The sequence below is a fragment of the Pteronotus mesoamericanus genome, unplaced genomic scaffold, assembly GCF_021234165.1.
Source record: "Pteronotus mesoamericanus isolate MK-2021 breed Mesoamerican mustached bat unplaced genomic scaffold, CSHL_Meso_final contig_100, whole genome shotgun sequence".
NCBI lineage: Eukaryota > Metazoa > Chordata > Mammalia > Chiroptera > Mormoopidae > Pteronotus > Pteronotus mesoamericanus.
The window spans coordinates 9,388,217-9,404,753 of NW_026554999.1; the positions used below are offsets into that span (position 1 = coordinate 9,388,217).

Sequence of the window (16,537 nt, forward strand, 5' to 3'; positions counted from 1 at the left end):
TGCATTGTGACATTCTCTTGAGTTAATTAAGCTATTGTAATAATCATAACCTTTATGTCTTTTTCCGTACTAACAACTGTAAACCTAATTTTGTCACCCCTGCATGTCCACATAAAGAGTTGTACACAGTGTTCATAGTAGCTATTGGTAGCAGCCCAAAAGTAGATGCAACCCAAATGGCCATAAACGGATAAATTAATAAATAAACTGTAGTACATCCATATAGTGGAATACACTCCGCAATAAAAAGGAATGAACTATTGATACACAGAACAACGCAGATGAATGCCAAGATGATGATATTGAGTTAAAGAAACCAGACACCCCCCAAAAAAGAATACATACTGTCTGATTCTATATATATATATATAATTTTAGAAAAGGCAAATGAATCTAAAATGACAGAAATTAGATCAGCAGTTGCTTAGGTGTGGGAGGCAAGGAAGGATGAGAGGAAAAATTAAAAAGGGACATAAGAAAACTTGAGGATGATGGATATATTCACATGATTGTAGTGATCGTTTATACTTTATGCTCCTTATATCTGTCCATTATACCTCAATAAAGCTGTTTGTGTTTTTTTTTCAACTGCAACTCAGCTGTCAAGACTTTGAGGGAAACAGAAAGGAAGCAGAATGAAAATCTGGGTTCAAGGCCTCATGAATTTTTTGAGTTAATCAAGCATGTAAGAAATCCATGCTGCTTCTCCCTAGCCAAGCCTCAGCTGAGTTTAATGGGCCATCTCCCTGCTATTCTCTAATAGTGACATCACCACTATTGGATCTGTTTTCCAGAAAAAAAATGACCCAATCAGCGTAAAATAAATTCCATGTCTTATGAAAGACTGTCAGTTAAACATATAATCCAATTTATAAACATTTTTAATAACTTCTTTAATTTTTTTTTAAGATTTTATTTACTTATTTTTAGAGAGGGGGAAGGGACGGAAACATCAATCAATTGGCTCTCTAATGACCCCAACCGGGGACCTGACCTGAAACCCAGGTATGAGCCCTGACTGGGGGTCCAACCAGCAACCTTTCGATTTGCAGGCCAGCACTCAATCCACTGAGCCATGCCAGAAGAAGCCAACTTATAAACATTTTTAAAGGACTTCCTACTGGCAGAATAGTTTTAATATGGAGAGTGAACTTTTTTGCATGTAAATTCCAACATAGACACACTCGTTATTTAATTTCACAGAGCCTCGGTTTCCTGTGAAATACCATAATAAAAAAAAAAAGGAGGAAACTAAAAAGAGCAGACTATGACGGAGTTAATTCTTTTCGTGGGGGTAGAGCCAACTTTCTTCCTGCTCTGCTATGAAAGACATCTATTTCTTCCCATCTCCACCAGCAGTAATTACCTTCAGTAAGTCAAGCCCTTCTCCCAGCCTCCACCCATCCCTCTATCACTAGACTCCTTGAGAGAGGTCCATGAGATCCATAGCCTGGCTGACCATCACATTAGCCAAGAAGACATCCAACCTCCGCCAGACTCAGCAGTAACTAAGGACCTCAATGATGTGCTGGGCTGACTGCTGAGATCTCCGAATTGCGTATTCTAGAGACTGAGCTTTATTTTCCAGACAATTATCATCCGTTGAACGACTAGATGGGGAAAAGCTCAACAGTATGCCATTTCTAATTGTGAGAGGAGGTAGTTTTCCAGGGTGGCCTGTGTTCTACAGAAGCAGAACCATGTGAGCTTTGACTCTTCAGGGGAACACAAAAGACCTAGGGCCTACAGAATAGATTCTAGCCCACAGATTCTAGCTGTAAGCAACTTTATGGTTGAGCCCACAGAGTCTAGCTTTAGCAACTCTAGCTTAACTTCCCGGCTGTCAATGTATGGGGACTAACCATATCAAAAACAAAACAATTTCCTCTCTAGAGTGGGCTAAAGCTATTAATTTCTTTAAACGGTATTAACTTCCATTATAAATTACATCATTTTGACCAAGCATTACTTTCAACACTAAAGACAGCATTTAACACACTACCAGTAACATTTTTTTCTAGAGACATCAAAAGCTTAAATAATTATAACTTACTGAGAAAATAAAGCTTGCTCCTTCTAAGTTAAGAATTTAAGAACACGAGACCTAAAATCAAATTTAAATCAAGGTCCAAATATGGAACAAACCTCAAAAAAAATCAAGCTAAGCTCCGCCTTCGTGCAAACCCTACCCACTTTGGCTGCTCCGCTCAGCCTCCAACACTGAAACCCCGCCCCCTTCTGCGAGGTCCCGCCCTTCTGCACCTGATGTCGGTTCCCATTGGGCGAAGCTGAACGCTGTATACACACCGACAGACGTGCGTTTGGCCAGGGCGTCTTTGCGCCTGCGCAGTAGCGCCGTCAGGCAGCTGGGAACTGGGGGTTGGGGAGCGGGAGGCGGAGGTCAGGCCGAATCTTCCTCCGTAATAAGAAGCAACGCGTCCCGCGGTCCTGGCTCCGTGGGTCCTGGCGGATCGGGTCTGGGCGCCGCTGCTGTGGCTCCCGCCGCGGCGGGTACGATGGAGGCCGTGCCGGAGCCCAGCACTCACGCCGGGGGAGGTCGAGACAGCCGGCGGTTCTAGTAGATGTGTCGGCGACGGCAGCCCGGACTCTCCATGAGCAAGCGGCGGCGGCGACGGGGGCGGCGGCACCGGCAGTTTTCGGTCCCCGGGGAGGTACGAGTAGTCACCTTCCTGGTACGGAGACTGTAGCGTGTGGGAATGCCTTCGGCGGCCCAGCCCCTAACCCATTGCCCGCAGTCCCATACGCTTTGCGGGGCCACTGACCGGATGCGGACAGAGGCGTCCAGCCTCCTACACCGGCTTCTGGCTCAGAGACCCTCCCGCGGTGCGGAGCCTGTGCTTGGCGCCAGGCCTTCCAGGGTGTGGCGGGCCGGGGGCAGGGTGGGCGTGGCTGGAGTGCGGGGGTGCTGAGCAGGGTGCCCACCGCGCGCCTAGGCAGTCCCCGCCCGGACACCCAGCGCTGCTTGTTGGGGAGAGCGCGTGTCCATTTTTCATATCATTTCGGAATGCTGATTCCAGAGGGGACCTTAAGGACCCCCGAGCTTTTAGGGAGTCCGATGGTCAGTGCCATTGGCAAATGGTCCGGCCCTTATGACTAAAGTGGAGTACAGATTGTCACCCTTGGAAATGACTGGAAAAGAAAAAAAAGAAAGGTGGTTTTTTTCCAAGGAAATAAGAGGTTGGGGAGTTAAGCAGGTTTATTCAAACTGCAGGGCCTGTTGAGGCAGGAAAATAAAGACAGCCGAATAACTCCTCCAGGATTTCTAATACAGTGCCTAACAAACAATCTTAGAAGGTGTGGCGAAAATGAGACGGTTGTGAGTAAAGCTCTTTGTAGCTATTTCTCCATCTTTTTAAGTAATTTTTAGTAGTTTTTTGGGGGACAAATCACCACGTTAGTGGAAATACTAGATTGTGTCTTCCAATTCTTCCAATACTCTATTCCCTCTGTTCCCCCCCCCCCCTTTTCAGAAAAGGCTAAAGAAGTTTCATTACATATATACATATAAAATTGTAGTTTAATTCTCTTCGAGTATAATTGTTGATTTATAGAACTATAGTTACTCTTCATTCGGTCATGTCCAAAAGAATTTGGGGAAAGGAAAAAAAACCGCTAGAGATTTACGATTTCTTTTCATTGCAATATTGAGGGATCTGAACTCAAGCTCTTGATTTTATGACATTGCTACAAAGTTCTTTATATTCAACAGAAATAAACCATGAACAAAGTGATTTTTATTTTTAACGTATCTGAATGCCTTATGATTTTTTCCCCCCGAATCTGCTCCGGAAATGTGTTAATTCTTAATGAGAAACTGTATTTTCCTAGGTTCCAAATTTGCCACGCCCTCTTATTCCTAATTGGTTGACTAGAGCCAACTTATTAATGGCTGTATATAAACACCTACACTTAAGGACTAAATATAGCGTTGAATATTTTAGCGTGCAGATTATCTTTCTTCAAGCCAAAAATACTGTTGGTGTGTTTAATATATCATGAAACTGAATTTTTAGTCTGCTAGTATTATAAAATCAGTTTGAACTAAGTTTCTTGCTCAAATAAAACATATAGGTTAGCACTATTAAGTCTTGGATTCACATTATGCTTGGGAGGGTGTGGAACTTCAAAAGATGGCCAAAATAAGACACTGACCTCAGTCACTCACTTATCTTTCTGACTTACCTTTTTTTCATAAAAAAATACTCATATACTTTTCTGTAAAAGTACTATATTGGAAAACAGTATGATGTTTTCTAGACTTTTTTTTTTTTGTCCCAAGTGGTTTCTCAATTATTTTATTAGAACGTCATTCTTTAATTTTTTTAAATGTTGCTTTATATAACATACATATGACGTGAACATGTTTATTAGAATACCATCAGTGATTTTAAAAACAAAATACTTAGCTGTCCTCAAAGTTAGGGGAAAGATAGGTGCCAATTTAAATAGGGAGGACACCTCAGTCCATTCCCAAAATATACAGAGAAGGGAATCAGAATACTTTTCAAGTTCTAAATCAGATCTCACAGCATGGTTTCTGTAATTCAAATTGTATTGGGTTAGCCAAAAAGTCCATATGGTTTTTTTCCATAAAATAAAAGACATTATTTTTCATTTTCACTAACTTTATTGAGTTGGATATTGAGTATGTTGGCTCTCTCCTGCATAGTATAATGTTGATTGTTCTCAATTAATATCTTGATTTGATCACTGTCAACTTCAACTGGTCTACCCGACCATGGAGCATCCACCAACAAAAAATCAATAGCACGAAACTTTGCAAACCACTTTTAACACATTCAAACAGTCACTGTACCTCCTCCATACACTGCACAAATCTTTTTTTGCATTTCATTTGTGCTTTTACCTTTCTTGAAATAATAAAGCATAATATGCTGAAAATGTTGCTTATTTTCTTCCTTGTTCAATATTAAAATGGCTACACAAAAATTCACCAAGTTTGGTAAGTTTTTTTTTGTGTGCACACTGATACTACAGCTGTCGCAATACAGTCTTAACAAAAATGTTCTGAGTGAAGTGAAAGACAGCCAAGTGCTACTAGAGCCACTATGGAAAAAAACAATGAAATTTTTGGCCAACACAATAGGATATCTAGCATGGTCATAAATTGTAAGTAAAAATCCCAGCATTCATAGAAATGATTTTTGTATTAGCTGTGCTACTATTCAGTTAAATTCTCATGATTACTCTTCCTATGTTATTTTTCAAAGCTAATTGATCATTATTCTGTAGCCCAAATAAGGATTTCCTTGCAGTGTATTCATTTTGTAAGCGAGACTACACATATTAACAAGAAAATGAAGCGTAGCTTGTATTTTAGAGGGCAGAAGGAAAAGGTTTACCTTGGAAATTCATGCAATCAAATTTAGATTGTATCTTTAAATAGCTTTACTTTCATTTAAGATTTTCTTTATTACAGGGGTTTCCTATATCACAGATAAAATCTGCAGTATAATTAATATAAACTATCAAATGGCTATTCCTTACTTCAAAAAAAGGTTGCTGCTTATGTGGTCTTTCTAAAGACCATGCATATTGCCCTCTAAATGGCTCATAGCTAGAATTATTTTAAGCAATTTTGTTATATTGGGAGGCCACTTAACAAAATGTAATTGAAGTCTTTAGATTGCTTTTTTTTCATTTAAAGATATCATAAGTAGTCACATACCTGTTCTATTTTTAACTTTTAAAATACAGGATGAAGACACTGTTTGAAGAGATCAAAGCATCAATTAAAAATAACTATAACCAAGATCGCTCATTTTGGAGGCCTGTTCTTCCTTGGGGAGGTGTTTTTACTATCAAAGCTGGCCGCAAAGCTGTATCCTGTACACCACTCTATGTTGAAATAAGACTGAAAAATACCTGCACTATAGATGGATTCTTAATGTTATTATATGTCATTCTTCATGAAAATGAAAATTTTCCCAGAGAACTCTCTCTTCATCTAGGTAGAGAGTTTGTAGACTGTTTTCTTTATTTAATGGACACCTACAGTTTTACAACTGTGAAGCTACTTTGGATTTGGGACAAGATGGAAAAACAGCAATATAAATCGGAAGTTTATAAAGCTTCATTAATAATTGATTTGTTTGGGAATGAACATGATAATTTTACAAAAAATCTCGAAAATCTCATGTCTACCATACAAGAGAGTTACTGTTCCAACTGGCGATGCCCAACTCGAGTACAGGAAGATCAGCAGCGCACAATTAATATAAAGTAAGTTGCTCTAAAATCTGTTTTATGTTCTCTGAGGTCTGTTTTGTCACTTTTAACAGAAAGAGTTTACTTTTTAAATTAAGTGCTATAAATATCAGTTTGTATATATAGTCAAAGTATTTCTTAGAGTACAACTCTGTGTAATTACTTAAACATAAATCAACTACACAAATTCAAGACTCCAGTAGGTCCCATGACAGAAACATCCAAACATCTTAGAATTTACTTTAAAAAACCAACTGAGAAATATTTCACTTGCAGAATAATGAATTATTCAGAGTGCAAAATATGTTGCTCTTACTTTGAATTTACTAATATGACTGTAGATAATTCCAATGTCACAAATGTAATGTCTTGAAGAACACTACCCAATACATGTTTCCAACATAGTATTTCACTCCTTAAATCTCTGTTGAGTGGACTAGTTCTACATGAACAAGAAAAGTGAAAGTACTCCTTCATGTTATGGCCAGGGCTTAATTATAGACAGAACTCATATACCTGAATAAGATGTGGCTATAAGGAGTATTTTCATTGACTAGGAAAGGTACTGGTACCCTGCCAAGTATTTTTTGACTTTCAGAGAGAAGACAGACCTCCAAGCTGGTGAATGACAGGGAGGAAGGCCAAACTAGCAAGCCCTAGTGAAGTATGAGGAAGCATTAAAGCGCCCAAGGGTACATGAGCTAAGAAAGGATAATTGCCAAAGCGGTGGGGGGGGGGGGTGGGGACAGGACAGAAAAACAGACCCAAACATATTGTTGTCAGAAAGTGTATTTGGCCCTATGGTTCAGCAAAACAGCCTAGATTGTTCTCTTTGGGGGGATATATATCCCGTAACCTAACTTACTAAATTCACATTTCTTTATAGCATATTTAATATTATAGCATCATGATACTTGTGGAAAACTGACGGTATTTTATACTTCTAGAGTCTAGCAATTAATGTGTCCTTCTTTGAAATATACCTTTTTCCATTTTCCTGTATTGCTGATATGAGGATGTTGATTTTGAAATCTCTGTCAAGCAAAATAATTCTGTTACTCTAAATCATAATGGATTAAAAAGCATTTCAGAAATTTGTCTTGTTTTTTAAAACTAATATTTTAGTTTGCATATGTTTTGGAACTATAATGAAATATTTACAATGCTTATTAATACTGATATTTTATGCTTAATAAAATATTATACTTTATATAACTTTTTTAAGTTTTTGCCTATTTTTTTAATCCTATATTTAAAACAATTTCTGAAATATGTAGGAGAAAAAAATTTTAACAAGTCAGATAGATGAGGACAAGTCTAGCAACACCTTAGTGGCTTCACCTTAGTCTAGCAACCTGAATAACCTGTTGCTTGGTTGATTCTGGATCCTACTTTCTTCCCCCTTGACCAGAATTCTTTCTATTGAATCCTCTGGGGGGAAAAGAAATTTTAAGATTTTGTTTATTTTTTAGAGAGAGGGGAAGGGAGGGAGAAAGAGGGAGAGGAACATATATCAACTTCCTCTCACAAATCCCCAGCCAAGGACCTAGGCTGCAACCCAGCCGTGTGCCCTGACCAGAAATCAAACTAGTAATCTTCTGGTTCACAAGCCCTTGTCCAACCCACCATGCCACACCAGCAAGGGCTGGAAAATTTTTTAAAGTAACAACAACTGCATATTGCAGTTTACAGAAAGAGTTAACGTTTTTTGGAAAGCTTCATACATTGACATTTATTAAGTTTAACTGGTGTCTCTATACTATCTGCAAGAAAGACAAAGGTAAATAACAGAGGTATACTTTTACTTGTTAACTTGGTTTGCTAATAATGAGTTGACCTGTAAATTTTGTAATCCTAATAATGTATTTACCTGTAAAATGTTGAAGCAGTTCTTATATGCATTTTGCAATTGTTGTAGTCCTCCCCAAGAAATTCCACATGGAAACTTGATACGACTGGCTGTCGATGAGTTATTCTGTTCCAGGATTGAACTGTGTGAAGAACGTGGGTGAGTATATGATAGCCATTTAAGATAAAAGTATTCTACATTGTTTATAAAGAAACCTGGACTGACACGCTCTTTGATGTTAAAGGAAATCTAACATTTTTTTAATCTTAACACCTTATAGTTTCCTATACTATTTTATGCTGTATTGTCATTATTAAGTAGAAGATAATACTGCAGTTAATTGACAAATACAAAGCAAATGCCTTTTCTTTTTTTCCCCACTGCTGAGTAGGTACAATAAAACCTTTGTTAACCGGAACCCAATTAATCGGGACCCTCAGTTAACTGGATATTTTCTGCACTCCTCATTTAGGAGAAAGAGGTAAATTACAACCAAAAAATTTAACATAGCATAAAGAAAAATCCAGAGGGGCAGAAAGGATATATTCATCTCAGTCTCTTAATTTCTTTATCTACAGTATTGTATAATGAGAACTAATATTTAGAAGGATGATCTTACAGCTAACTAATTATAGAAGAAGGAAAGAAAATATGTTCGGTTAATTGTACTTAAGTTGAGAAAGTGAACTAATGTATCATAATAACAAATACTGAAACAAAATGATTTTTGTGTTCAGTCAATAATGTTCGTTAACCAAAATACTGTACCATGAGCATTCCGGTTAATCAAGATTTTACTGTATAACTATTTGTTGTATTCTTATCCAGATGCTTAATACTTGATATTGCTAAGAAAACAGAATTTGCTTCATCCTATGACAAAAGGAAACAATTTGAGAATTTTATCCAGTCTAAAGAAGCTTGTAAGAATTACATTATTTCCCCCCGCCATTATTTCCCTTTGAATCCATCTTATATGAAGAAAAATGTATCTAAAGATAAAAGCAAAAAATAAATTTAAAAAACAAAAAAATAAAAATAAAAGCTACTCACTTTTATAAGCCTAGATAAAATAGCTAGCTTTTCCTGGAGTTTTAAAAATATCATTTCTACTATGTAGAATTTCAGAGCCTTTAAACTGGGAATAGATATACAGGGGTGGGCAAAAGTAGGTTTACAGTTGTAATACAAATAAATGATACAAGAATAAACTGTGTTTTGCATACTTGCAACTGTAAGCCTGCTTTCACCCATCCAATATAAAGTATTAATAAAGCCACACCATCATCCATACCTGAAACAGATAATTATGCTTATTATGACATGAAGTATAAAGACAACCCAAAAGTGATAAAAGGCAGCTTTATTCCAAGTTTAATAAGGTTCATGCCTATTTCAATTTTAGGTGTGGTGGCTTAAGAGAATTCTCCCAACGAGTTTTCTGCCATGGTGCACCCCCTTTTGTTGTCCTAAATATGCAGCATTGGAAATCTGAAGATCTGGCATATGTACCCTATCACTTGGATTTATCTGATCACAAGTAGGTGTTTTTTTGTTTGTTTCACAAAACTAGAAAAAATAGATATATTTTATATTTTTCTGCTATTCTAGTATGATTTTGTCCAGCCCTTAAGGAAATATTGTTGAAAAGATCATAGCTTTCTCTAAATTTATGTATTCTAGATAAGATCAGACTCTATATAGGGAGTTAGTCTCTGGTGGTGTTCATAGTGGTTAGGTGTTTGGATTATGGAATAGACAGTTGGGTTCAAATCCAGCTCCACCTTTCACAAGCTATGTGACCTTGGGCTAGTAACTTAACCAGTTTAACTCATCAGTTTTCTTATCTATAAAACAGACGTGACAAGTTTCTATCTGGTGCCATTACTGTGAGAATTTAATGAGATAGCACATGAAAAGTGTTTAATATAGTACCTACATATAGTAAACAGTAAACACTGGCTATTATTTGTATTTCAAGTGAAAGAAGTATGTAATATGAGGTCATCATTTAAAAATAAAATGCTGCCTTGGCTGGTGTGGCTCAATGGATTGAGCGCCAGCCTGTGCACCAAAAGGTCACAGGTTTGATTCCCAATCTGGGGCACATATCTGGATTGTGGGCCAGGTCCCCAGTAGGGGGCCTATGGGAAACAACCACACATTGATGTTTCCCTCTCTTTCCCCCTCCCTTCCCCTCTCTAAAAATAAATAAAACCTTTAAAAAAAAAATTTAAGGAATGTTTATCTTAAGAACAAAGTATTGTAATTTTCTGCTACACACTGTCATTGAATTTACAGGTATTTGTTGGAAGGTGCCACATTATTTAACAAAGAAGAACATCATTATTCTGCAGCTTTCCAGATTGATGGACATTGGATGCACTATGATGGCCTCAGAAATGTGAATTTAATTTTGCTAAATAAACCCCCAGAGTTTCTCCTCTTGTCATCATTGGTTTATATTCGAGCAACAGAGAAATAAATATAGACTGATGCTAAATTTAATTGTTTTTCCCTCCTGCCCATGTTCCCCAAGATGAAGGGCTTTTACTTTGTATATACTTGGTATCCAAGGAAATAGTTCAACTATACTAGTTTCAGAGATGTATTTTCCAGTGTTTTAGCCCCAGGTAAATGTTTTATATAGAGAATCTATGCAAAAATGTTTGTATTTCTTTTTTCTATATCCAGGTTTATTTTTATACGTATTTTATGTTGAAATAAAATATAACTTTGTATTTTTTATTTATATGTACCTCAAAGATTTTTTACAATTCTGTCCTTGAATCTAAGAAAACACTTGTCATTTGAATTCTCAACTTTGAGGGGCGGGAGATATATCCAAATAAAACCTGGGTACAAGTCAGTGTTTCCATTTATATAAATTTCACAGTTCAAAATATATCTCACAATATTTGCCCTACCTCACTATAATCCAAAGTGCACTCTTGAACCTAGTATGTATTTGAATGTACAAGTTATAGATGGCTTAGTCTATTTTACCTGTTGTTTTGCCTAATTTTCCTGAAACAGTTTTTTGAAATTGTTGGTCAGAATGTTTTTCTAGGCTTGAACAATTTCTTTATAATGGCAAATTTCTTTAACCACTTTCTGAAATATTATAAACCTGCCAGCAGATCTTAAGTATTAACTAAGTTCCTAAGTCTAATTAGAGTTACTGTTAAAAAATAAATTATATAACTAATCTAAACATTGATCTCATAATTAAATGTAATAGAAGTTCTCCATTAAAAATGTATTTTGCAGCTAAGACAGCTATAAAAAATTAGGCAACTGGATGTTTACAAATGCTGGATTAAAAGTAGAAATATACTTTTAAGTATATACTTAAGAGAACATGGGTACTTAGAAATATTTTCCTAGTAAGTCATATTGGCACAGGAAAAAATAACTTTTCGAGTAACATCTGCCGGCTCCCTTATAAGCAGTAAATTGGTAGCATGTGACTTTGATTTGCAATAGAAATCACTAGAATTGTTACAGATATCAGAATATTTTGTTTCTCTTCAAAGACCCTAAGATCTCTGTCTCTCAAAATTTAAAGGGAAAAAATTAACATTCTTAAGGGAAAACACTTTTTGAAATATATTACAATTTTTTTAGTGTTTACATTTCATTAAACAGTTCACCTTATGTTTTGGGTTGAGATTGAACGCAATATTATATGGGAGATTTCTACATGATAACCCAGGTCACTGCCATATACCAAATTGCTAGGCTTAATTCAGTGAATTGTCTTATATTAGCATGGTGCCGTGTTGAGAGAACTTACTGAAGAATGTATAAACGTGGGAAAACCTTGCTGAAAATGCCTCACTTTGAGCAACTACTATGAAAATTTTTTCTCATGAGATAAAAAGTAGTGATTTATTTTATAAAAATAAATTCACCCCAGGGTTTACTTAAATAGCTCCTTGCATGTATTTAAGGAGGATTTGATTTACAGTAAACTTTTCTGGGGACACTCTATTGCATGAATCAAAGTATACAAAAACAAATTCTAGCATATACATAAATGGTATCATTAACAGAATTATTCCTACTGCAGATTTATTTTTTTAGGAATTGCACTTTAATTGGAATGATACTAGTTTATCACAAAACAATGACTTACCTACCTCACAGGGTTGTTGTGAGGATTTAGATGTTTGTTAAAATCTTGACTACCATGAACATGCTAATAAACATTTTTTTCTACCTCTGTCATGTACAGGCAAGTCTCCCAAATTCCTTTACTAATGAATTTCTTAGATTTTTTTTTTTTTCAAATTAGGCAGTAGCTCATATCAGTAATGAATTTAATGTGTAATGGAATTTAAGTATGTCTTCTGGACCCAAGATGGTTGGGTTTAAGAATAATAGGTACTTTATTTTTAGGTGGTGTTTGGTTGGTAGAAAGAAGAAATTATTCCTTGCTAACCACATACTAGAAAAGGGGTGAAAAACAGTGAATTAGGTAATCTGCAGAATGTGAAAGTGACAGAAAATTCTTTATAACCTTAAACATCCTTAGAGAAATTGGGGGAGGGAAGCAAAGATACAAGGGAATAATCAAAATGCCACAAATCGTTAACTATACACTATGGGGAGAGCAAAAATGGTTTTAAAACTCTGGCCTCAGGAATAAAGAATAAATATAGCAAATTTAAGGAGGAATTTCCAACGTACCTCTCTTCAGCAAAAGAAACGTTTTCCCTCCCAACTTAACAAGTGATCTTACTTGGGTTTATCCCATTCAGGGTGGTTTTTTACTATTAATTCTTAGGGTTGATTTAATATCTGAGGCCTCAATGGATCTGATCCAATCAAAGGGGGGGAAAAAAAGAACTAAAGATAACTGACTACAGCCAGGCTTTGCATGCTTACTAGGGTGAATTTTATATTCTGTTTCATTCTTAGAGTGTGAACAAACAACTAAGCTATATATAAGCAGATATCTACTGTGACAAAAAGCTGTACTTGTTAAGCATATCAACAGTTTAGTTTTATTAAATGACAATTATTTGAAAATAATTGTAATGCACTATAAGAAGAAAGGGTAAGCAATTCATGTAAAAATGACTGCAATAAGTACTAAACTACAGCCAAAATAAACATTTATACAGGGTGGGCAAAAGTAGGCTTCACATGGAAAATAATACAATAATAAATAATACAAGGACAACTGTAAAACTACTTTTGCCCCACCCTATATTCTCATGTTCCTTTATTAATGCTGATTTAAAATCAGCATCAAATTCTGCATTAGAAGCTAACCTCACATAGCTTTTGAAGTTTATCTTGATAACTTATTAAGAGGTTCCAACCCACCCACATGGCCCAGGTTTCACTATCTGGTCACCTTTTAAATTCAGATTTAATTTGATCCCAGGGAAAACAACCTTTTACTCTATCTCTGGGAAATTGAGGAAGAAGTTAATGGGGAGTCTCTGGAGCTACATAATTTCTTTATATGCTGATATCTTCTTGAGGAGGTATATTAGGTTATTTATCCACAATGAGCAATCGGTTCTATAGTCCACCCATTGTTTTCTCAATGAGGTCTTCTGCAAGCTATCAAGGGGAAAATCCTGAAAATGACAAAGTGAGCTGCTCTGGCAGGGCCCTAAAAATACATGGACTGGAGTAACAGCTTGGGGAGCAAAGGAGCTGTGTAGACAAATTACCCATGGTAATATTAGAAATCTCTAACTTCATTTTCATCATTGGTTTTTCCTTTGAATTCTGTAGCCTTATTTTTTAATGTAATTGTAAAAATTACATTTAAATCAGTAAAAAATCAGTAAATCCAAACAAAAAGTGTAAAGGAAAGAATCATTCATGATTTCTCCACCCAACATGGCTCCCCCATACTGAAGAGGACCAAGAAACAATGAGCTAGGGCTTTGAAATAAGAGGTATACCCCAGGGGTTTGACATAGCGGTGACAGAATTAATCAGCGTGAGAAAACAGAGTGAGAAAACTTTGCTGTGGCCACCTGTTCAGACATTTCTTTATACCTGGACACTTGGCTTCAGAAGCTTTTATCTTCTCCAACTTTCAAAAATTCATTACTTTATGAAGGATGTCATTCCTTTACATTCTTCTACCTGCATCTCAATACTATTCCACGTGCCAGAGTTGGGAAGCAAGACCCTGTGGTATACATTGTCCCCAAAAGGATACAACCAGATAGGCTTTGTTTCCCTGTTAACCTAACAGAGGAGTAATAGAGTAAAATACACTGAGCATGATTAGCTTGTTTTAAAGGTAGAGTAGGAAGAGCTATCCGAGAGAGTTTGTGATGGGAAGGGAAGTGGACACTATCTCTGCACATTGAGCATCTGGAAATTTTAGGGCAGAGGAAAAGGAGTAGAGAAGATGGCAAGAAACGAGAGCTGACCCATACTCAGGCCAAGAAGCCACCAGGTTAAGGCTGGGAGGAGATGACGCGCTGGAAAAATCTTTACCCAGCCAAGCTAAGCTTGATTTGGGGGCTACAAACTAGAACAAATTAACATCAGACACTCTCTCTGCACCGTTCGCTTAATACATACCGACTATCTATTACCTGCTGGTTGAACTAGATATAACTTCTGCCCTGAAGGTATACACGTCTAGAAAATGGGAAAGATGAGTAGACTGATGACCATACAGAGGAAAGTACTATGGCAGGGTAAGCATGTGAGGCTTTGAGAGTACAAAGGAAGAGCAGATCAGCACCCATCTGCTCTGAGGTCTTTAAAATAGGCCTTTCACAGTTCCTGCCTAGCATTCCTGCAGAAGGTTTGGGGAGGACAGATTGCCTAGTTTGTGATTTCAAGGGCAATTGTCAAGTCCTATTGCCTCTACCCACAAAGGCTAATGACCTTTAATTTCTGTTAGAAAGCTATAAACCCTAAAGTTACAGATAAAACAATTTTCAAAAATCATCAAATACAGAAAAAAAATTTCTTGTAGCCAAAGTAATTCATAAGAATTAATCTCAAATACTTTCTAATCAGAGGGAAGAGACTAAAGGAAAGTGAGAGGGCCATTGGGATGGATCCTCTTTAAATATTTGGTGAACCCTGGCCAACGTGGCTCGGTTTGTTGGGGCATCTCCCACATGGGAGGGTCAGGGGTTCATTCCTGGCCAGGCCACATGCTGGGGTTGCAGGCTCAGCCCTGGGTTGGGTGTGTGTGGAAGGTGGCTGGTTGATCACATTTCCCTTTCTCTCTCTCTCTCTCTCTCTCTCTCTCTCTCTCTCTCTCATAAAGAAATTTCTTTTTAATTTTTTTTTTAAAGCAGCCCTGGTTGGTGTGGCTCAGTGGATAGAGTGCCAGCCTGTGAACCAAAAGGTCTCTGGTTCGATTCCTAGTCAGGGCATTGCCTGGGTTTCAGGCTAGGACCCCAGTTGGGGCATGCAAGAATCTGATGTTTCTCTCCCTCCCATTCTTGCTCCCTTCCTCCCTCTAAAAATAAATAAATAAAACCTTTGAAAATTAAAAAAAATATGTACTTGGTGAATATGTTAACTAGATTTGTGGAGGGGCAGCGCTAGATTTCCAACTCTCATAGTCTTCTACATGAAGAGTAGGTGGCAAAAGTTCCTCAGTATGGAATGTAAAGGAACTTTTCTGGCCTAAAAGTATTAATCTACTTTATACTTTGGATTTGGATAAGGCAAGCCCAAATTTCCTTCTGTTCTATGACACTACACAAACTCGTAACTTGGGGATTACATTTAGTAGTGATGTCTTTGATGAGGTTAGCTATGCTCTGTGCCAATAACATCCCAGTTCAAATATTTGTAAGTATCTTCATCTGTTTCCCCAACTCTCATAAGTGTCTGAACTCCTCTATGCTTTCTTTCTTCTTTTGAAAAAGTTAGGAATTCCTGTCCCTAGGGAGCTCAGGGAAATGCCAGAAGATCTGATTCAGGATTGACATTTTTTACTCAGGGAAAAAAGATAAAGGAATTGCAGACTTTCAAGGTGAATTGTGATATATGATCACAGTACCACTGAATTATCTCTTTTATCATCGGTCCTATGGTACTGAATTTTATGCTGTCAGAGAGAGGGAAAAAAAATTGGCAGTTAAACACCTGGAGTCTAAAGCCAGATTGCCTGGGTTCAAATTCTGACTCAGTCGCTGATTATGTGGCTTTGAGTCTATTATTTAACATATCTATTTTGTTTCTACTGTAAAATGAAGATAATATAATAGATCTCATAAAGGTTGTGGTGAGGATGAAATGAATTATTATGTATAGCACTTAGAGTGTGGCACATAGTAAGCACCATGAAAATGTTAGCTACTGTTATTGTTGATTCCTCTCTCAGTATTTTATTAAGAAATGAAATTAGGTTAGTAGTGCTGCTGTAAAATATGAACTAAATACTGTGTAAATATTGTAAGTTTGTTGGCTGAAAACCATTGCTGACATTTC

At 36.9% G+C, this 16,537-nt stretch overlaps 1 protein-coding gene across 3 annotated transcripts in view; it reads left to right on the forward strand.

Moving 5' to 3' along the window:
* Positions 1–2,409: 2,409 nt before the first annotated feature.
* Positions 2,410–16,537, forward strand: part of CUNH14orf28 (chromosome unknown C14orf28 homolog) — a 32,096-nt gene continuing 17,968 nt past the window's right edge. Inside the window, exons 1-5 of one of the 3 annotated variants that reach the window (XM_054591589.1) lie at positions 2,410–2,693; positions 5,740–6,264; positions 8,168–8,257; positions 9,504–9,638; positions 10,400–11,230. In XM_054591589.1, the coding sequence (XP_054447564.1) occupies positions 5,741–6,264; positions 8,168–8,257; positions 9,504–9,638; positions 10,400–10,583 (933 nt within the window). In that variant the 5' untranslated portion in view covers positions 2,410–2,693; position 5,740 and the 3' untranslated portion in view covers positions 10,584–11,230. Of the gene's footprint in view, positions 2,694–5,739; positions 6,265–8,167; positions 8,258–9,503; positions 9,639–10,399; positions 11,231–16,537 lie in introns of those variants that run through there. The other 2 variants (XM_054591560.1, XM_054591671.1) reach the window with 2 other exon arrangements.